The sequence below is a fragment of the Tamandua tetradactyla genome, chromosome 13 (genome assembly GCF_023851605.1).
Source record: "Tamandua tetradactyla isolate mTamTet1 chromosome 13, mTamTet1.pri, whole genome shotgun sequence".
Taxonomy (NCBI): domain Eukaryota; kingdom Metazoa; phylum Chordata; class Mammalia; order Pilosa; family Myrmecophagidae; genus Tamandua; species Tamandua tetradactyla.
Window position 1 is genome coordinate 89699055 of NC_135339.1, and position 19869 is coordinate 89718923.

General features: G+C 44.1%; 1 protein-coding gene across 1 annotated transcript in view; it reads left to right on the plus strand.

The window, feature by feature from the left end:
- The window catches only part of DOCK1 (dedicator of cytokinesis 1), a 564538-nt gene that overhangs the window by 189212 nt on the left and 355457 nt on the right, over positions 1-19869 (plus strand). The window contains exons 24-25 of the mRNA XM_077126402.1: positions 10432-10502; positions 13625-13731. Coding sequence (XP_076982517.1) covers positions 10432-10502; positions 13625-13731 — 178 coding nt within the window. The remainder of the gene's footprint in view (positions 1-10431; positions 10503-13624; positions 13732-19869) is intronic.

A 19869-nucleotide genomic window follows, 5' to 3' on the forward strand; every position in this document is an offset into this window, starting at 1 on the left:
GATGCTGTCCAGACAGCGCCATGCACAGCAGGTGGCCCGTGGACCCGAGCCAGTAGATAGACCCTTCATTACTTTTTTGTTAAGCTGAGAATGGACGTGAAGAAGCTTTGATAGTAATTTGACATTGCTGTGCCATCCAAGTGGTATTTCAGTTTTCTGGAAGTTCATTTTTATTGTATTTTATGAAGATACTGGTTGGCGACAGGTTGAGAAAAAATGCACCATGGCTGCCTGGTCTTCCACCACAGGTGGTGTGTGAATGCCTGCCCTCAGGGACCTTGTGGTTCTGAGATGGGGTGGGTTTGGCCACTGGGTGCAGGTGAGCCAGGTTCGGAGGGCTTGGAGTTGAACAGCAAGCCGGAGTGGGGAGGGTGGGCCTGGGTCCGAGAGGGTCGGCCAGGCCCCTCTAACCCGAGGGCCTGTCCTTTGCTTGCGCCACCTCTCTGTTGAGAGGTCCACACGTTGACTGTCCTGTCTGATGGGTGGTCTGAGGAAGGCAGGGTGGGTGGTGGGCAGGTGGCTGGAGGGTAGGGAAGCGTCCTGGGCCGGGCACTGACAGCCACCCCCCTGCAAGCTCTCTCCTCCTTCCTGCATCTTTCTCCTCCACTGGCCACTCCGGTCCCTGCCTCCTTCCACTGCTGTCACTTCTGGCTCCATTTCCTCAGATTCTTCAGACCATGAATAAGACACGCTGTGAGTTGTTACATTCTCTACTCTCTGTTTTCCAAACCAGCTCACTGCAGTCCAGACCCTTAAGATGTGTTTGAACTGGACTATTTTCCTGTCTGTCGACTTGGGAATTCTAAGTGTGTTTTAGAAAATCTCCATCATTTTGGAATCATGCTTTGCTTCCTGGAAGCTGTCTAGACAGGTAACCAATTTTCACCATTTGAAAGCTCTGGCTCTAAGACCGTGCTGGTGTGAAGTTAAAAAAAAAAAAAGTGCAGTAATAAAATTCAAATTTGTTCTTGCTTAGATTACAGTAATATCCCTATTTAGCATGACTTAATTCCTTGCAAATGGATTTTCGGAGGTTAAGGAGAGCACAGAGGAGGGCTTTACTCTCCAGTGTGCTGTGCTTAGCTAATCCACCCCCCTTCTGTTTGCCTTGCCTGTTACTTTTTGCTCCATGGTCTCTGTACTTTTGCTGCAACCCACAGGGCAGCTGTGCTCTGCTGAGTCACTGTTGCTATTTCCTCACCCCCTTCCTCATGGCGACCTTCCCCTGACCCTTTATTTATTGTTCTTATGGTCCATGCCAACCTTGACCAGATGCCTTCTAGTCTCCTGTGCGCTAGGTGCTGGGTCAGAGGGGTGAAATGGGGCAGGGCTCGGATTCCTCATTTGAATACTGGCCCCTTCCATCCTCAGGAAGGTGTGCGGGAGCGGAGAGTGGAAGGTCCCCTCACCCCATGCTTTCCAGCTGTTCCGTGTCATGGGACACATAGGGAATGGGCATCATTGGCCAGCACCGCTCCAGGGGTCAGAGTGGACCAGGTCATTGGATCCAGTGGTCTAGGACTTGCCTGGCTGGCCCAAGGGTTGAACCTTGGCTTCTCTGTGCACTGGGGACCCATTTCACAACCCCTGGGAGTTCTTCTCTGACTCAGCAGTTCTCAACCAGCGGGTGTTTGCAAATGTGCAGGGGTGCTGTTTGGTATTACAATGACTGTAGGTGTGGGGAGTTTGGGTGTGTGTGAGTTATTCATAGTATTCAATGAGCAGGGCGCCAGGGATGTTAAAAGCAGCTCTATACAGTAAAGATAACATCCCTCCCCTGGAGAACCACTGTGAGGCCCTTTGCCCTTTGGTGATACTCTCCAAGGAAGGCATAACAAATTAATTTTTAAATTTAGGAGCTTCTGCTGCCTCATTGACGAATCTTATTGTTAGTATTCTTTCTGTCAATTTTTTTGGTTTGTGCTTTTTGATCAATAAACATGTAGGTACTCACAGAAGTGGTAAGTCATTACTTGGGACGACTGACACCGAGGGTTGTGGTTAGAGATGGGGGAATGCTGTTTTGAAGACCTGAATCTATTTTGAGGAGCCTTGATTGCAAAGAGAAGAGGTATTTTTAGATTTAAGATCTTTGAGATGTAGGTAGACTTTATTTAAGAGAGTGTAGTGAACAGAAGCAGTTGTTATTATCATATTTTTGTCCTGGATTTCTTTGATACGAGACTCACAGTAGCACATCATTGAGTCTCTCCCAGTGCGGTGTGTTTCTCTTTTTAGTCGTCTCAGCCATCATGTCCGGCCATCTGCCGTGTTGCATCAGGTCCCCGTGAAGGACACCAGGTTGGGCCCAGGGACTCCAGTTGGAAGCACTGGTCCTGCCGTACTTTTCTGTTTCAGGAGCCACAAGTTCTCCAGAGGCTAGTTGGCTGTGCCCCAGATCCTCCAGAGATAGAACATAAGTCTGAAAGGAGAATCTGTGGACCCTATATATTTTTGCTCAAAACCTCCAAATGGAATCAGTTTAATATGCGTTTTCTCAAGAAATATGTAAATTAATAATTGCTTCATACATTATTCAAGAAAAACTTATTTTGTATCACCAATAGCTCTTCTAATCTTATATAAAGATATGCTAATGGATTTAATTAAAATAATTATACTGAATAATGTAGCCTGAACTTTACCCTAAAATAGTATCTATTAATCATCATCAGTAGTAATATTTTTAGCCAGAGAGACACTTACCACATTAAACCAATACCTGATAGAAAGTGCATATTTTGTTTTGTTTTACATGGTGGATTAAGTTGGCATCCTCAGTAGATGCATGACAATTAGGTTTGCTTAGAGAAGAGTGTAAAAATTATTTATTCATTTTGAACCTGAACATTTCAGCAATTAGAAAACTTTCAGCAATCTCCCCTATTTCCATATTCTTCTAATATGAATGTATTTCTAGTGTTTCAATATGTGTCTAGTCCATGTAATTCCGTTTTGATCTCACTTTCCTTCCTAAGAGTTGTGATTACTGAGTATGATTCCTCTTGATTGCCTGGATGTTAAAATATGAACCCAATTTTAAGAAGGACACTCAGCAACTTGCCTGTTACTAAATAGAAATAGAAAGAGCTTTGCCACCGACCACGGTTCTCAATAATTTTGTTTCTGGATCTTCCAGTGACTTGTCTTTCAGTCAGTGCTCATTGATAAGGAGCTCTATTGGATTTGGGGGTAATTTCATTTTTTACCTTAAGCTTTCCTGTGCATGGACTTAATCTACAAATTCTCAGCATGTCCGTGTGCTGCTGTGTCAGTTTCGATTGCCCCAAGGCCCAAACGCATTTTGAACTGGAGCTGTCCATCCTCAGGTAGACAGATGAAAACTTTATCAAGTTCAAAGAAGAACGCAAGCCAAGGCAGAAACTGTCATTGAGTTAACTTAGCTAGTTTTAAAATCAAATTTGAAGAAGTAAATTGCCAACAAAGTAAACATTCATTTGGTAAGTTCACTTAGGACTTAGAAAAGAGGAGATGGATGAACAAAACTAAGGGCAGTGAAATCATTTAAATTCCCATATTGAACAGTTCTTTGTTCTTGGCATGGAGTGGGGGCTGTTCATAAGGACATATGCACACAGGGCAGAAGTTGGAGGTTCAGTGCCCTGGGCAGGATGAGTGGACTCTTTCTCTTAAGTTATACTCTGCAGACCTGTTTGTCCCCCTCCCCAATGGATGTGCTGCAGGGAACCTATGTAAGGCCTGGGAGGCACCCAGGAGGCTGGGGCTGCTGAGATGCTAGCATCCTAGCTCCTCACCCATAATTCAAAAGAATTCTGTACATTCTAAGCCAGATTTTATTTAAATAAAGATTTACCAACTTACAATTATTTAAAACAAAAAAACCCCCCAAATTTTCAAGACAGAAACAGAAAAATAGTTGTCATGACCTCAGTTTCTATGATCCTGACTCCATCTGTGATTTGGCCACTGAATCTACTGCTTATTTTCCAAAAGCCAGTGTGATATGCAGCACTTTATAAATGAGGGTTCTCACGGAATGAAGAGTCAGATTTTGAGAGTTTTGCAAATGAAAGCAGTTCTCAGTGGTAATATTTGCAACCCTAATGTCTTTTGACCTTAGGGATACCTTGGGATCACCCTTTGAGCTTGTCACCGAGGCAGTGCCCTTTCATTCTCCGTCAGCCCCTGGGGCGTGTGCCATTCCTCATCCCCATGTCACCAGCCTAGAGCACTGACAGGGAGTCCTGTTTTCCCAGGTGCATATAGAAAGGGAGGGAGACAGGGTTGAACCCAGATGATTTGACCCTGGAGCCCGAGTCTATCCAGTAAATGGTCCCGCTTGCCATCGATGGTGCAGTCTTAGCTATCCTTGCATGCGTTTCAGGGTTGTTATTTCTGGAAAAGTCTTTCTATAGATCCTACCTAGCATTGTCTGTCCACGTGCAGGGACCCCCTGCTTTATTCTGTCAGGTGCTGTCTACTTGCGAAGCTCTTAAGGGACAGCTCTGTCCCCTGGAAAGGAATGGAACTTAGCGATGTGGCTTGACTACAGAGAGGAAACGGGAGCCTTTTCCAACTACCACAGGCAGAGTCCAGAATGTTTGTCATTCTCAACAAATGCCAGTTTTAGAAATGGGCAAAGCTGGGTGGGGTGCTTAGCTAGAGTAGGTGGTGAAATGTATTTGCTAGAGAAGGCTAGAGAGCCTAGGGTGCAAGGAAGATGTGACCTCTGGATTTTCGGCTAGGTAGTGCAACTGGTTGTGGAATGAAGTTGTTTTTCTTAGCTAAGGATGGCAATTTCTGTGGGTTGAAAGCAGAGAGGTGGAGAGTTTCATGAGCATTAAGACGTGAATTTATAGAAAGCTCTCAGTCAGTCTTGGAGTCATGGAGGGTCTGCCGCATCCAGGACCCTCTGCAGAGAATGGAGGAGATGAGAGAGGATGGACTAGGGTTTACTGTCTGCGGAGGCTCGGGCAAGGCCAATGTTGGTTATAGCCCCGGACGGGAACGTCTTTAGAGGCCTGGCCCAGAGTTGGTGTGTCTCAAGGAACATGTTAGCTAAGCTGGGGACTGAGGGGCACAGAAGGGTTAGCAGGAGTGTTTTGGGCAGCAGGGAGCAGAGATCCAGGAGGAGGGAACAGCCTGTGCTCAAGCTTCCAAGCTGGGGGTGAGAGAGAGAGAGAGTCTTATCCATCTGAGGATCTGGAAGAAGTTCAGTGAGGTTGCAGAGAGTCCTGCAGGTAGAGGATGCGAGGTGAGTAGTTGAGGAGGTACAGGGCCTGTGCCCTAAGGGGGATAGCATCAAGCTACACTTCACTTGAACCTCATTATTTGCACTTGAACCTCCATTTGCAAATGTGCCTCCTTGCTAAAATGCATTTGTAACTCCAAAGTCAATACTTGCAGTGTTTTTATTCGCTGTATGCACTCATTCCCAGCTGACGGTGAACAAGGCATCACTCTGCCTTCTTGCTTCAGCTCTCCTGTTACAAACAAGTGACCTTTTATGGTGTACTTAGTGCTGTTTTGTTTTGCATTTTCCTGCTTTTTTGTTGGCAATTTTGCCGTTTGAAATGGCCCAGGAATGTAGTGCCCAAATGCTGTCTAGTGTTCCTATGCACAAAAAGGCTGCAATGTACCTTATGGAGAAAATACATCTGCCAGACAAGCTTCATCCAGACGTGAGTTGTAGTGCTGTTGGCCTCAAGCTCAGTGTTAATGAAGCAACAATATATATTTAATAAGGGGTCTTTAAGCAGAGACCATGTAAAACAAGGTTACCTGTTGATTGGTTGAAGCAAATGTGCCCAGAGGCTCCTGCCCTGTGTCTCCCCTGGGAGCAGCGGCTCCATATTCTCTGGCTGGTCATTTGTGGGACATCATGGACCGTAATTGCTGTGAGCACCAGGGCTCTGAACTAGACTGGCATTCTTGGAAGGCTGCTCAAGCTGCCGAGTAAAGAATCAACTTGAGGGGACCTGGGGGGAGACAGGGGGTTTGGCTGGGAGGCTGCGGTGGTACCAGCCGAAGTGACAGTGGCCTGGGCCAGGGAAGTGCCTGTAGAATTGGAGACATAGGATTGGGTGATGGTTCTGAGTTAGAATTAATAAGCTTTGCCACTGGCTAGAAATGGGATGGGGAGGAGGGAACCCCAAGCCCAGTGTCCCAGCCTTGCCTTGCCACGGAGCCTGGGTGCCCACGGGGCTGTATGCTGAGCCACGGGCCCTGCAGGGGATGAGGGTGGGGGGGTTGAGTTTGCCTTGGGTGTGGGGGTCACCCAAGCCAGAGATCCCGAGTGCTGCTGGACATGTGGGCATGCGGCTCAGGAGGGAGGTGAGCCTGGAGCTGTTAGCGTGGGGGAGGGTGGGACCCCTTTGGGGGTTGGGGGGATGGGAGGAGAGGGAGAGGTCTAGAGAAGAACGCCAAGGAATACCTCTGCTGGTGGGAGGGGAGGGCCCAGCCAGGAAGCTAAGAGTGCAGGTCCTGGGTGCTGTGGGGACAGCAGCGAAGGCCTGTTCAGGTTGCATTGGGCAGAGGGACCCACGAGGGGCTCACCGGCCATGGGACTTGGGGGCAGCCTGGTTTTAAGTGAGAGACTCAGTGTGAGCTTGAATGGGGGAAGGAACCTATGGGAGAGAAGATTGATGTGTGGACCAGCCTAGGGACAACCGCTGGCAGGCGGTGGTGAGCAGACAGTAGAGGAGGGAGGTGCCCAGCAGGAGCGGGTCACTTGTCCAGAGGTGGGGGACGTGGCCACCTCCTCCCTAAAACCGAGTAGGGTAGGTGGGAGTTGGCTCAGAGGCTGGTAGATGTGGAGGCACATCCTGACTTTGGTGATAGGAAGCTGAGTGAGTCCTTTTCTCGTGATGGGTTCTGTTCTTCTCTGAAGGAGAAGGTGAAATGAGGGGGGAAGGAGGGGACCCAGAGGTGAAGTCTTGAGGACTGCAGGACTGAAGTGGTCCCCCTGGGGGGAGGGGAGCATGGACGAGCGGAGCCCAGCACAGGCTGGGCATGGAAATAGTGGTGGCACCCATGCTCGAGGGCTGGCACCAGCCCCACTGCTCCTTCTCATCCCATCTGGTCTGTCCTTGGGGGAGTTGTCCAGGACTGGCTTCAGAGTTGTGGCCATCTCTGCACTCTCCTACCCTCCTTTGCTGTAAGACATAAAGTCTACAATTAATATCTTGGCCTGTTGAACAAAATTCTGTGTGAGTGATATTTTGGGGGGTCACTGGCGTTCCCACCTCTGCAGGTACAGCCCTCTCTGTGGGCACCGTCATTGGGGCTGGGGCTCGGTGACCCCAGCCCTGTCCTGCTTTAGACCATGCATGGCCAAGGAGCTGTGTGGATGGTGGGCCGGAAGACAGGTCTTGTTTGTCGCTGTCACCTTTGTCCTCGTTAGATGGTGGTTTCCAAGCTCCTCTAGGCAACCACGCTTGGCTGGGCACAGGGTGAGACTCAGCAACCCGATGCGTCCCTTGCCCTCCGACACCTACAAACTCAACTCGACACCTTAAGACAACAAGCAGTGAGCCCATGTGCACTCTTCTTATTAAATGTCAAGACATATTTTTTAGCTTTGTCAAAGTAACTCTGAGGTAGTCAAAGCAGAACATTTGAAACCAGAATGAAATTATTTCACTTTAATGTTCTTTTTAAAAAGTTGCATCTCTAAACAGATAATTGGAATCTCTTGGCCTGGCTGGCAGTGAAGGAGAGGTAAACACCTGGGAAAAAATGACAGTCATGCTGATAATTCCTTAGTGCAGACTGGTGTAAAGGTAGAAAGAATACAAGTCCCTCGGCTGTCCTTTATCTTCTTGACTGGAAAGCATTGTGACGTGGTGTTTTCACAGAACTGGCTTTGGAGATGGATGGATTGGGCTCGGATTCTTGTATGTTTTTGGGTAAATTCCTTCACTTTTTTGTGCTTCTGTTTTCTTATCGGTGAAAGGGGCTAACACTCACTCTCCCTTTCCCGTTTGCCACGGGGGGTTAATATATCAGTAGAGCAGAGCCCCTGGCAAGTGTCAGGCATGTACTGAATATTCACATTTATAGATAAGCTTGAATTCAGTTGAGGTGACTTGAATCTGTCCACTTAGCTCTGAAGCACCTTAGCTGGGTTTTGGACCCAGCACTCTCCTGGGCATTTTCCATACATATCTATTTACCTGGGTGATATATTTTAATTCATTTTTAAAATTAAGGTATAATGGCATACGGTGGGATTCACTCTTTCCTATTGGATTGTTCTACCAGTTTTGACAAACACGTATAGTCATGTAATTACCACCTCACTCCATGTCCATCAACCTTCCAACTTCCTCCACTCCCCACTGCAGACAAGCCTCCCTTACCTCCAGGCCCTGCAGCTGCCTCTCTGTGCTCCATCCCTATAGTTTTGCCTTTTCCACAATGCCGTAAAAATGGAATCATAGAGTAGAGGGCCTTTTGAATTGGTTTTGCTTTGCACATCATGGCATGTTTGAGGTTCACCTATGCTGCTTCTGTCCGTGGCTCTTTCTCCTGAGTGTTGTGCAATCCATTCGCTACTCAAGGAACATTTTGGGTTGTTCGCATTTTTGGTGATTACAAATAAAGCTCTACAAACATTCACATACGGGGCCTTATGCAAAGAGACATTTTCATTTCATTTGCATATGGAATGAGGTTACTGGGTCACGTGGAGAGGGTATGCCTAACTTCATAAGAAGCTGCCAAGCTCGTTTCCCAAATTGCTGACCTAATTTTGCATTCAGATCAGTAATATATTCCAACAGCACTTGGAATTTCAGTTTTTTGGTTTTTTTTGCTTTACTTGATTTTCCCCCCTCCACAGTCGTAATAGATTTTATTGGCATCTCATTGTGGTTTTAATTTGCATTTCCCTGAAGACTAATGATGCTGAGCATCTTTTCAAATGCTTATTTGCCATCCATAGATCTTCTTTGGGGAAGTGTTTATTCAGATCTTTTGCTCTATTTTTTTCTTTTTGTCTTGGACATTATTTTCTTATTATTGAGTTTTGGAGTTCTTTGTGTAGTTTGGATACAAATCCTTATTAGGTATGTGATTTGCGATCGTTTTCTCCCAGTCTTTGGCTTGTCACTAAAGACAAGCGTCTTAGCAGTGTCTCTCCAGGATCACAAGTTGTTAACTGTTGATGAAGTGTAATTTATCAATTTTTTTTCTTTTATGGATTGTGCATTTGTTTTTACATCTGAGCAATGATGTAAAAACCCAAGGTCACTAGTATTTTCTTCCAGACATTTTAGAGTTTCAGGTTTTTGCATTTAGGTCTATGATGCTTTCGAAGTTAACTTTTGTATAGGGGACAACGTATGGAATAAAGCTTGTCCGCGGAGGTCGACTGTGCACCTTTGTTGGAAATCAATTGTACATATATGTTCTGGGTAATATTTTTAAAGTCGGTTTCTGCCTGCTTGCTTTCTGAAAACAATGGTAATGATTGCTTGTGTAATAGGTGCAGCATCTTTCCAATGCTCAAAGCCCTTTCTTATCCTTTTCTCAGTTTGCTCTTGAGCTTTATAGCAACCCCTTGAGGTATCTGATGTGAGTTTATTTGCCCGTTGTGATCAGGAAGCCCAGCCTGGAACAACAGGGAGCAGGGCAGATTCAGGGTCAGAACACATAAAATCCAGGAATTTGTCCCAGCAGTACCTAGCCACAGGGCCAGGCTTGGGTTTCACATCAAACTCAGATTTTAATTCTAGGTCTGTTAGGTGCGAAATCTGCAACCAGGAGTAAGTTCATAATGTGTCTACTGTTAGTCTCCTCGCCTTCTGAAGCAGCTAGCTCCTCCTTGGAAGACTGTTAGAATTAAAGAGCAATTGGACAAGAGGCCCAGCTTTGATAGGGTTTATTATTATTATTATTATTATCATTTCTGCATTTTTTAAGGTGTGGGCTTTGTAAAAGATACAGAATGTGAATATAGAAGATAAAGTTACTAAAGAAGAAAGCAATTCATAATTTAGGGCTGCACAGAAATGCAGGCAGGCATTTTTGGAATGGAACAAAGATAATAATTTTTACAATTGAATGTAGTAGAGCTGCAGTGAGTTTAAAGGAAGAGGATTCTTCTGCAGAGACAAGTCTTTTGTTGGTGCTTTGTCATGTTTAAAGGAGAAAGTCACATGAAAGAGTTTAGCACAACGATAGGCACCTGGTGATAAATGTTGGCTTCCATTAATTTAACTTTTACTTTATGTGTCAAAAGGACCATGTCAGAAATGACCATACTTTGTGTATCAGAGATTTTTTTCTTTGCTCTGTTTTCATTGCGTTTAGCCGTCTGTCCCACATCTGGAAGTCAGCCTTCTCTTCTTAATGTTTCCGCGGTTCCCCATAGTAATAATAAATTAATATTACACTAGCCAAGTTGCAAGGGGCTTGACTTTTTTTGTTGCTGTTCTTGTTTTGCAGGGGGCAGCACTGAAATACTTGCCCACGATTGTCAACGATGTGAAATTGGTGTTCGATCCCAAAGAGCTCAGGTAAGGAATCTTATGAGGCGAGTACTTTGCACCTGTCTGCACGGAGCCTTTAGTTTATAGGATGCCTGTGGTTCTGATTAACGTGGCAGAAGGCGGTGTCCTTGCAGTGTCCTTGACCATTCTGAAAGATGTGCTCCTTGTCTATGACACTGTGTTAATTATGACTCTATATGGGAAAGATGTCATCAGTCAACAGTCACATTACTTTGCTTGGAGGATTGTTTATAGCCCAATGGGTACATGATACAGATTTGGTATTTGCATACATTAGGGTTTCAAAACGTGGTGATTGTTTGGTTTTAACACCAAAAATACTTAACCAGAGGAGCTTTAATATTCTTATACCCTCCCTTCCTCTCTTAACATGGAGAACTTCTCTCTGCGAGCTCCTAAGTGTGGGACTGTGCACTCAGGCAGAAGAGTCAGGAGTTTTTATCTAAGGGGATGATAAAAGGAAAGAACTGTGAAGAAGCCCTTCTAGCTTCCTCCATTTGAGAGCATGTCCCTCATCTGCTTTTGTATGTTTAGATTTGACATTTGGATTGATGATAAACTGCCTGCAAATGATATTCTTCATTTTACCAGCCCAAATCATCTTCCTAAGTATTAGTAACAGGCCATCTGTCTCCCAGTTAAATTAGATAACAAATGACCATCCTTCGCACACTTTATGTTCACCCTCGCTTACTTGTGACCTGGAATTGAAAGGCATGAGGCTCGCTGGATAGTGCTGTGGCCCCTGAACATCATGTCTTTGATGTATCTGAAGATTGAGTGTCATGCACGAGTCCATGTGTTCTCTGCTTCTAGGGCACTCACAATGCTGGTTATGGATTAGCCGATTCTCAAGAGAAAAGGAGAAACAAAGCTGATGGGCTCATGGGCAGCATACCTGTCCACCTGGGTCTGTATAGGCTCCTCTCTGGGTCATGGTTCTCAAAATGTGATCCCCAGGGTAGCAGGTCCCACCCCCCGGAACTGGATAGCAGAGCAGAATTGCAGGTTCCTCTTCAGACCTTCTGAGTCAGAAATGGATATATGCTCATGTCTGAGAGCCTTGGGTCTGGAGACACTTGAGAGGACATGGGGGACAGTGGGTGGTGGGGCCCATGGCCCTCCTCTGGGTCTACCCTTCTCTCATGTACAAGCATGAGCGCTTCGCCCATCAGAGCATGGCTTCGATGGTTACAGCTGGGCCTGAACCATCTGCTTGGAGATCCATGGAAGACCTTCTTTCCCAGGACTGGCCCACTGCTGGGGTCCCTTTGTTCTTCCTCCTGGGGTGACTTCCTCGTCAAGCCCTTCTCTTTTGATTAAAAAATGACATTGAAAATCATGTCTGTATTTTTTCTTGTTTATAAAATTGATGTTTTGATAAAATAGAAGAGACTAAAAATCACATGTAGTTTCCAAACCAAAATAATAACCAGAAAGATTTAGATCCTTCTAGACTTTACACATGCACATGTGTAAGCTCCTTAAAAAAAAAAGTCAACATCTTATGCTCCTGTTGTCTTGCATTTGAGACGTCTTCTTTCCTCACGTCATGAAGTGGTCTTCTACATCACACTTCTAATTAACTTTCGTGATTTTCCATCCTGTGCTGGCCCATAATTTATTTAAGCATAAACAATAGACATTGAAACATATTATGTGCTTTCTCCACACAAAATAGGTTTTACACAGAGTGCTTCCCATGTATTATTCAATTACTCTTACAACAGTGCTAGACATAGGTTCTATTCTTATCCCAATTTTTGCACCAAATGACTTGTCCATGATGACTCAGGTGGTATCATCAGTGCTTCAATGCCAGCCCATGTTTTTGCTGGCAAAGAACAGGCTTCTAAATACTGCACTTTACTGTTGGGTATGAGTTTGTAGTTTTTGTGTTTCTTATAGTTTAAGTGTTGAACCTACCTGTATTTGTATCATTAGGATAAACATACAGGTGGAATTACTGTGTCATGAATTTCTGTAAAGGTTTTATGAGATGTTATCAGATTGCCTTCCAAAAAGGCCAAACCAGTATTCTTCCAGTGTATATTGATGTCTGTCTGTCTGTCTTCTCAACCTTGGCTAATGCTGGGCGTTATTTTATAGAACCTTGCTAGCTTTGATGGTGGGAAAAAAAAAATCTCACTATTTTAATTTGCATTTCTTCAGCTTTTATTAATAAGAACACTCCTTCTAACACTCCTCTATTACAAATGGCCAATAGGAAAAATAAGATTCCTTAAGCAGCTTTATTGAGATAAAATGTATACACCTTAAGGTTCACCTGTTTGGAGTATTCAATTCAATTATATTAATGGAGTTGTTTGACCGTCACCATAATCCAATTGTAGAACATTTTCATCACCCCAGTAAGATCCCTAGTGCCCATTTCTAGTCACTCCCCATTTCTACCCTCAGCCTGAGTCATGCACTACCCTACTTTCTGTCACTATAAATTTGTCTCCTAGACATTTCATATAAATGGGGTCATATAATATGTGGTCTTTTGTGACTTAACCTCTTTCATTAACATAGTGTTTTTTTGAGGTTAATCCATGTTGTAACATGTATCAATGCTTCGTTCCTTTTTATGGCTGAATAATATTCCATTGTTTAGCCTTTTATCAGTCAAAGGGGCATTTGGGTTGTTTCCCTTCTTTGGGTATTACGAACACATTGTTATGATACATATTCCAGTTTGTCCCTGGATGTATATTTTCATTTCCCTTGGGTATATACCTAGGAGTGGAACTGCTGGGTTATATGGTAGCTATGTTTAACATTTTGAGGAAATACCAAACTCTTTTTCCAAAGTGGCTGCAGCATTTTATATTCCTGCCAGCAATGTCTGAGTTCCAGTTTCTTTACATCATTGCCAAAACTTGTTTTGTCTGTTGTTGGATTCTAGCCATTCTAGCAGATGTGAAGTGAAAATAACATTTTAAACATCATATCATTAAGTGAAAGTTTGTCCCGTTGTATGGAGGATATTGTCCAACATGACAGGAGTATTTAATGACCATTTAAAGATTTCACACCTTGGTTCTATCTTGTAACAGCATCAGATCAGTTTGCTGTTTAAAGTTTATCCCTAGATTCTCATTCACTTTTGTATTTTCTCATAGCAAAATGTTTACGGAATTCATCCTAAATGTTCCCATGGGTTTGCTGACCATTCAGAAGCTCTATTGCTTGATCGAGATCATTCATAGTGACCTCTTCATACAGCATGGTGAGTGGAGCCTCGAGAATCATTACATTGTCACATTAGTCATTGTCTGAAGAATTTGACCCCTGTGAATTCTCTCCTCCTTGTCCGAAGAAGTGGAGGGTACATGCAATTAAAACAGCTCTATTATAAGACAAGAAGATTTAGCCCTTACAAGAGAATGGTAATTGACATATAGTGTAGGGAATAGATCATTGCCAAATGAAGGCAAACTCTGTAGTTGGTAATTCAGGTGTACACCCAAGCCCTAGAATAATCAAGACACATTGTAGCCTTTAAAACATGATGGTCTATCCTGGGGAGGCAATCACTTGCTTCCGTTGAGATGATTGCAAGGCAAAATGTCAAGTTTTTTTTAAATTTAGAAGTAATGATTCTGTCTTCTCCCGAACTTTGCATTCTTTGGTATGGTTTCTTTACACTCTACCCAAAGTACTAAGAATTTTAATGATTCCTCAACTCATTTATCCTCAGGAATACCTTATATTCCTAACTTCTCAGCATTTTTATTAATCATTTTATTTGTTTGGACAGATTGAATTAATATTTTACTCTTGTCAGGCACTTTTATTAAAAGCTTAAAACCTATGCATAATTCCACAACTTTATTAGAAGCAAATGCAGACTGTTGAGTGACGTCCTGACTGAGAGGCATAGATTTATCCTATTCCATTTGTGCCCAGACATTGGCCATTTCACTCCTTTTCTTTTTGCTTTTATGTGTGGTGGTGGAGGGAACTTCCCTGAGCTGTTTCAGGAATGAAGCTGCCCTGGTCTGGGATGCCCACCTGGGGTTCCTGGCTAAATTGAGAACTCCTTGTGCATCTGCTTAGCCCTTTACACCTTTCTGTGCTGCCTGGCTGGTTTTGTCTGCTGGTTTTAAGCTTCTTGATTTCACATATATTCTGGAAATACACTTACACTTGCAGCTAACCCTAACGCTGACTTCATTTAAGTGGTAGTGTTCTCTGGAGAGGAATCATCAAGCCAGGAAATGGTGGTTTCTGCAGCCCCACCATGCACACCTGTGAGCCAGATTCCCATTCCTCACATTTCACAGAGTCACCTCCGTGGTCACTGTCTGGGAGTCAAGCACATGGATTTCCTTTGGGGCCTTAATCCAGCCTGTCTATATTTCAGGCTCTCCCTAGAGAGCTGAATCTTGAATTGTCTGCTCTCTAGGTGTTTCCTATACCTTCTTGGACACAAATGGGATTTAAGGAGAGGGTGATCATGGAGGTAATTGGCAAGAATGCTGCTTCATTGTTTTGTCCATATGAAATAAACATTATTCCAGAGCAAATCAAATCCCCTGAAAGTGTTGTATCTGGATCTTATTAAGATACTGACGTCCAATCTCCCAGCCATCCATCCCCAAGATGTACTCACCGACCCCCACCAGCACCATCACCACCACCACCAGCAACACCAAGTCTACCACCACTGCTACCTCCACCACCACCACCTCAACCATCTCCACCACCACTACCACCACCACCACCTCCACCACCACCACTTTCACCTCCACCACCACCATCACCTCCACCACCACCTCCATCTCCACCATCACCACCATCACCAACACCATCTCTACCACCACCACCACCACCACCTCCTCCACCACCTCCACCACCACTATCACCTCCACCACCACTACCATATCCACCACCTCCATCACCACCACCACCAGCACCACCACCACCAGTCCTTCGTTGAGTTAATGACTTTCACTGGATTGTGCCTGACTTTTCTTGAGTGTTGACCTTCTCAAGGACATATTAGCATGCAGTTCAAAGTACTTACTGCAAAACATTGTTTACCATGTTGTTTAGTTTCCTTTCAATTAGGACCTAAGACATAAAATGTTTAATTAAAAAGAAGTCAATAGAAATTTTTGTAGGAGTGTAGTTCAAGGAAGACATTTTCTGTATTTAAACTTAGTCTTTTTCTTTAGCTATTAGAATGCTTGAAGGGAAACTTCTCTTTATTTTTGGTATTTATGTTTGTCTACATGTTTGGTAATTGGGTCTGTTCCTCTCATGGAACCAACACCATCTCCACCTCCATCACCACCTCCATCACCACCACCACCACCACCACTACCACCTCCACCTCCACCTCCACCACTTTCACCTCCACCACCACTATCACCTCCACCACCACTACCACCTCCATCACCACCACCACCACCATCACCTCAACCACCTCCTCCACCACCACCACCTCCACCACTTTCACCTCCACTATCACTATCACCTCCACCACTTTCACCTCCACCACTTTCACCTCCACTACCACTATCACCTCCACCACCACCACCATCTCCACCACCACCACCACCTCCATCACCACCACCACCACCATCACCTCAACCAACTATTTCTGTTTTCACACCATCTTTTGTTATAGACCACTTCCAATCCTGCTTTGGAAGGATACAAAATGTAAATAAGTACATAGCTTTTTTAATAAGGAGCTGCCAGAAGTAATATTTTGAAATAATTAGCTTATCTTTTTAAGTACAAAGTTATTTTTTATCTTAATAGCATGTTTTACCCAACATAGTAAATGAGATTGTATGAAATCTATGAAACCAAAATCACTATGGGCTAAATGAGCCCAGATTAGCCTGAAGGTTCTCGTTTTACAAGCAGCTCCTGAATTGCCCACACTGTAGAAGTTGTCTAAGCCACGATCTGCCACCCAAATGTGCTTCCAAATCCTCAGTGGCTGCCTGGGTGCCCTTCCACGTGCCTTTTGGGTAATGTGAAAATGATCCTGCTAACAAGCTTTGAGTTTTAAGAATCTTTCCAGTAAGAATAGCAAAGACAGCCCCAATTTTTCTGATCTGTAAGCTCCCTGGTTCTTCAGAGCTGCCAACAGCCATTTTACCTCTTTGTTGGGAAAGATTTAACAGCAGAAATCTTCTGGTTGGTCTGCACGTAAAAATATGTCACTTTTATAAATATTGTGCACGATGTTTGCTAAAAATATTTGAAGTTTAATCATTTTCTGATGAGCTACAGTGGCCATGGATTTTATGCTTTGTTCCATTTTTTGTTAATTTGTTTTAAAAAATTATATTGGATTGTCTTTGTCCTGTTTTTGATCCCAGAGGAATTACTCAAACTCCCCATTCTGCAGAATGTTAGAACTTGAAATTACTAGCTGTAGGTGCAGGTGCTATTGAGACAACCCTTAATCAACATTTTCTTGGGGCGTGGCTAGAATCTATCACCAAGCAATTCCTTTGGGCTTCTTTCTGGGGACCCCAAGTTAGGAACGAGGTTTTCCATCTCTGCTTTTATGAGACTCACTTCAATGGGGAGGACAAGTTGATCTGGGCACAAGGAGGCTGGCAGTGGATTCTGAAACTTCTCCACTGAAGAAAAGGCTTTCCTTGCCAGGTCTCAGTCCCCGGATAAAGTCCCCTTGCACATTTTTAAGCTGGCTTCCCCTTTTGCTCCTTTTTTGTCCCCTTTGAGGACCTGGAAACTAAAGATGTATCCAGCTATATTAGTTAGACTACAGCAGGGGATTTTTTTTTTGGCAAAAGGGTTGTGTTTATTTGGCTGCTTCTTGGCAGTGAACATCTGGCCACCTTCCAGGTTGGTGAAAGGCAGAGTGTCTCCATGTTTGCCAAAGAAACCAGCAGGAGAGTGTCCTCAGGAAGCCAGGGCACTGAGGTTTCCTAGCCGAGGGCATCCTGAGATGGGATGTTAATGGCTGGTGCTGCTCACGTTAGCCATCATGGCCCGAGTCCGTGGGCAGGCCTCGGGTGGACTGAGTAAAAGACTCATAGGGAATGGGGCATAAATCTCCAGGAGTCTCATACCCTACCTCCCCTCATCCCCCATGCCCGACAGGCAAGCCTCGGAAACATATAGCAAAAGAAAACCCAGTGCCTTTTTGAAAAAAGGATGGTTTTAAATAAATGTCTTTAATTTTTTTTTTTTTTTTTTTAAAGGAAAGACAGAGAGAAGGAAGGAAGGATAGAAGGAAGGAAGGAAGGAAGAAAGGGAAACATCTTTAAACATTTTCTTGTTTTATTGTATTTTGTTTTTTTGTTTTTGTTACATGGGCTGGGGCCGGGAATCGAACCGAGGTCCTCCGGCATAGCAGGCAAGCACTTTGCCCGCTGAGCCACCGCGGCCCGCCCTAAATGTCTTTAATTTTAAAACAGGAAAATTTGTGACAGATGAGGTTTGAATTAATTAACCTTTTAATGCACAAGTCTGGAAGAGAGTACCTCTTCTTGGTCTGTGTGTCAGATGGGCCACTTGGACAGGCCCCATAACCACTCTGAGCTTTTCCCACATGTTATAAGGATGTAAAAATACTCTCTGCACTGAGCCGTGTGTCTGTAAGACACCCAGCACGGGGCTTGGCACAAATATCATATAATTGATGGTAGTTATTAATATAACTCTAATGAATAATAATTGATAGCCATGGGGTTATTGAAATAATTGATACCATGGGGTTATTGAATCTAACTGCTCTCTTCTACTTCAGAAAATGTTGATTTAAAGAAGGCAAGCATCTCACTCATGATCTCAAATTAATTTAGTAGCAGAGTTGGGCCTTTATCCCAACATTATGATTTAGTCTATCCTCTCAGATGCTTTTCTAAGGCCGGCAATGCTCTGGAATCACACTGGAGTCTTGTAGCTTTGTCAATGCTCTCCTACTAGTGTTCTTAGCTGTCCTTCTGGCCAGAAGATTACAAATTCGGGGTCTTCTTCTCAAGTCCTTGCTTCTTCCTCCTAATATGTAGTGAGTGGATATGGCCATACACCTGATTATGACTTGTATAACTGTATGACACCTTAAAGTTGATAACCTTATCGGAGTAACTGCCTAATTACAATGGAAAGGGTAGAGTTCACATGAAAGAAAATCTAGGAAAAAACTGTAAAGGAAAAGAAAAACAACTCCATTGAAAATTCATGAAGAAAAATATTGAATCCATAAAAATTTGTTGTAGCAGAGAATGGAATCCACACCAACTACCATGGGAGCTCGTGCATCTTGTCTGCTGAACTTCTTTGTTATTCTAAATGCCTTCCTACTTTCTTTGACTCTTGCTTAACCAGAAAAAGAACATAGGAAAGGATATTGGATATTTCGAGAATTTTTTCATTGATGAAAGAAATAGGCCAGAGACAAAACCTCCAGAAACAAGGCCCCGAACCACATGGAATGACCCAGTGAGGACACCACTGCTGTTGGTCCTGCTGCCACCTGCTCAGCATGTGCACAGCTGCCATGCTTCCTTTCTGTCAGGACCTTGTAGCCACTGCTGCCTTCGGAAGCCTCTGTCCTCCCCAGCAGGATATGGGAGTTCTTCACTGAGCTGTTTCCTCCCACTGCTGATTTCCAGCTGAGGTGTTGGACAATCACTCCTCATGGCAGAACCTAGCATCCATGTCTCCATTGCATTGCTGTGAATTAGGGTTCTGGCTTCTGTATTGGTGAGATGGAACTCATAATGCAGAAATCTCTCCTAAATAATAGAATGCTATCAAGAAGATGACATGGGGACGTGGCCAGGTCGGATGTCCACTGCAGGAGACTGCTGACAAGACCAAGGCAGCATATGGAATGGGTGTCAGCCATGTCACGGAAATATTTCCTTCTAGTTTTGTCTGCATTTTGGTCCTGCCTCACTTACCTACTAATTCATTGACCTTGGACAAGTTTCCTTCCGGACTTCATTTTCCTCAGCTGCGTTATTGCCTATATTCTAGGTTTTACGCATTAACACATAGGTGATTCTTAGAATAGGACTTGGCATTTAATGTGTACTTAGTAAACGTTAGCTATGTCTATTATTTTTGTTGAGGGTTCAGTGGAAAAAAGGCCAATATGTCCCTGCACTCACAGGAGAGGGTAATTAGAATGTCAAACACTACCCGAAAGACAGTAGACCTGGACCGGATAATGAAAGGGCATGACAAGGAGAGGTTCTGAGACCCTCTCTGCCATCCTGCCATCCCATTGTTCTTCATGGCACTCCCTGGGTGTGAAGTCGGAGTATTTCCTTCTTGTGTTCTTGCTTCTGGTCTGTGGCCCCTCCCTCGAATGAATGCTATCCGGCCAGGGCTTGGTGTCTTGTCTTTATCACTGCCATGAGTGCCC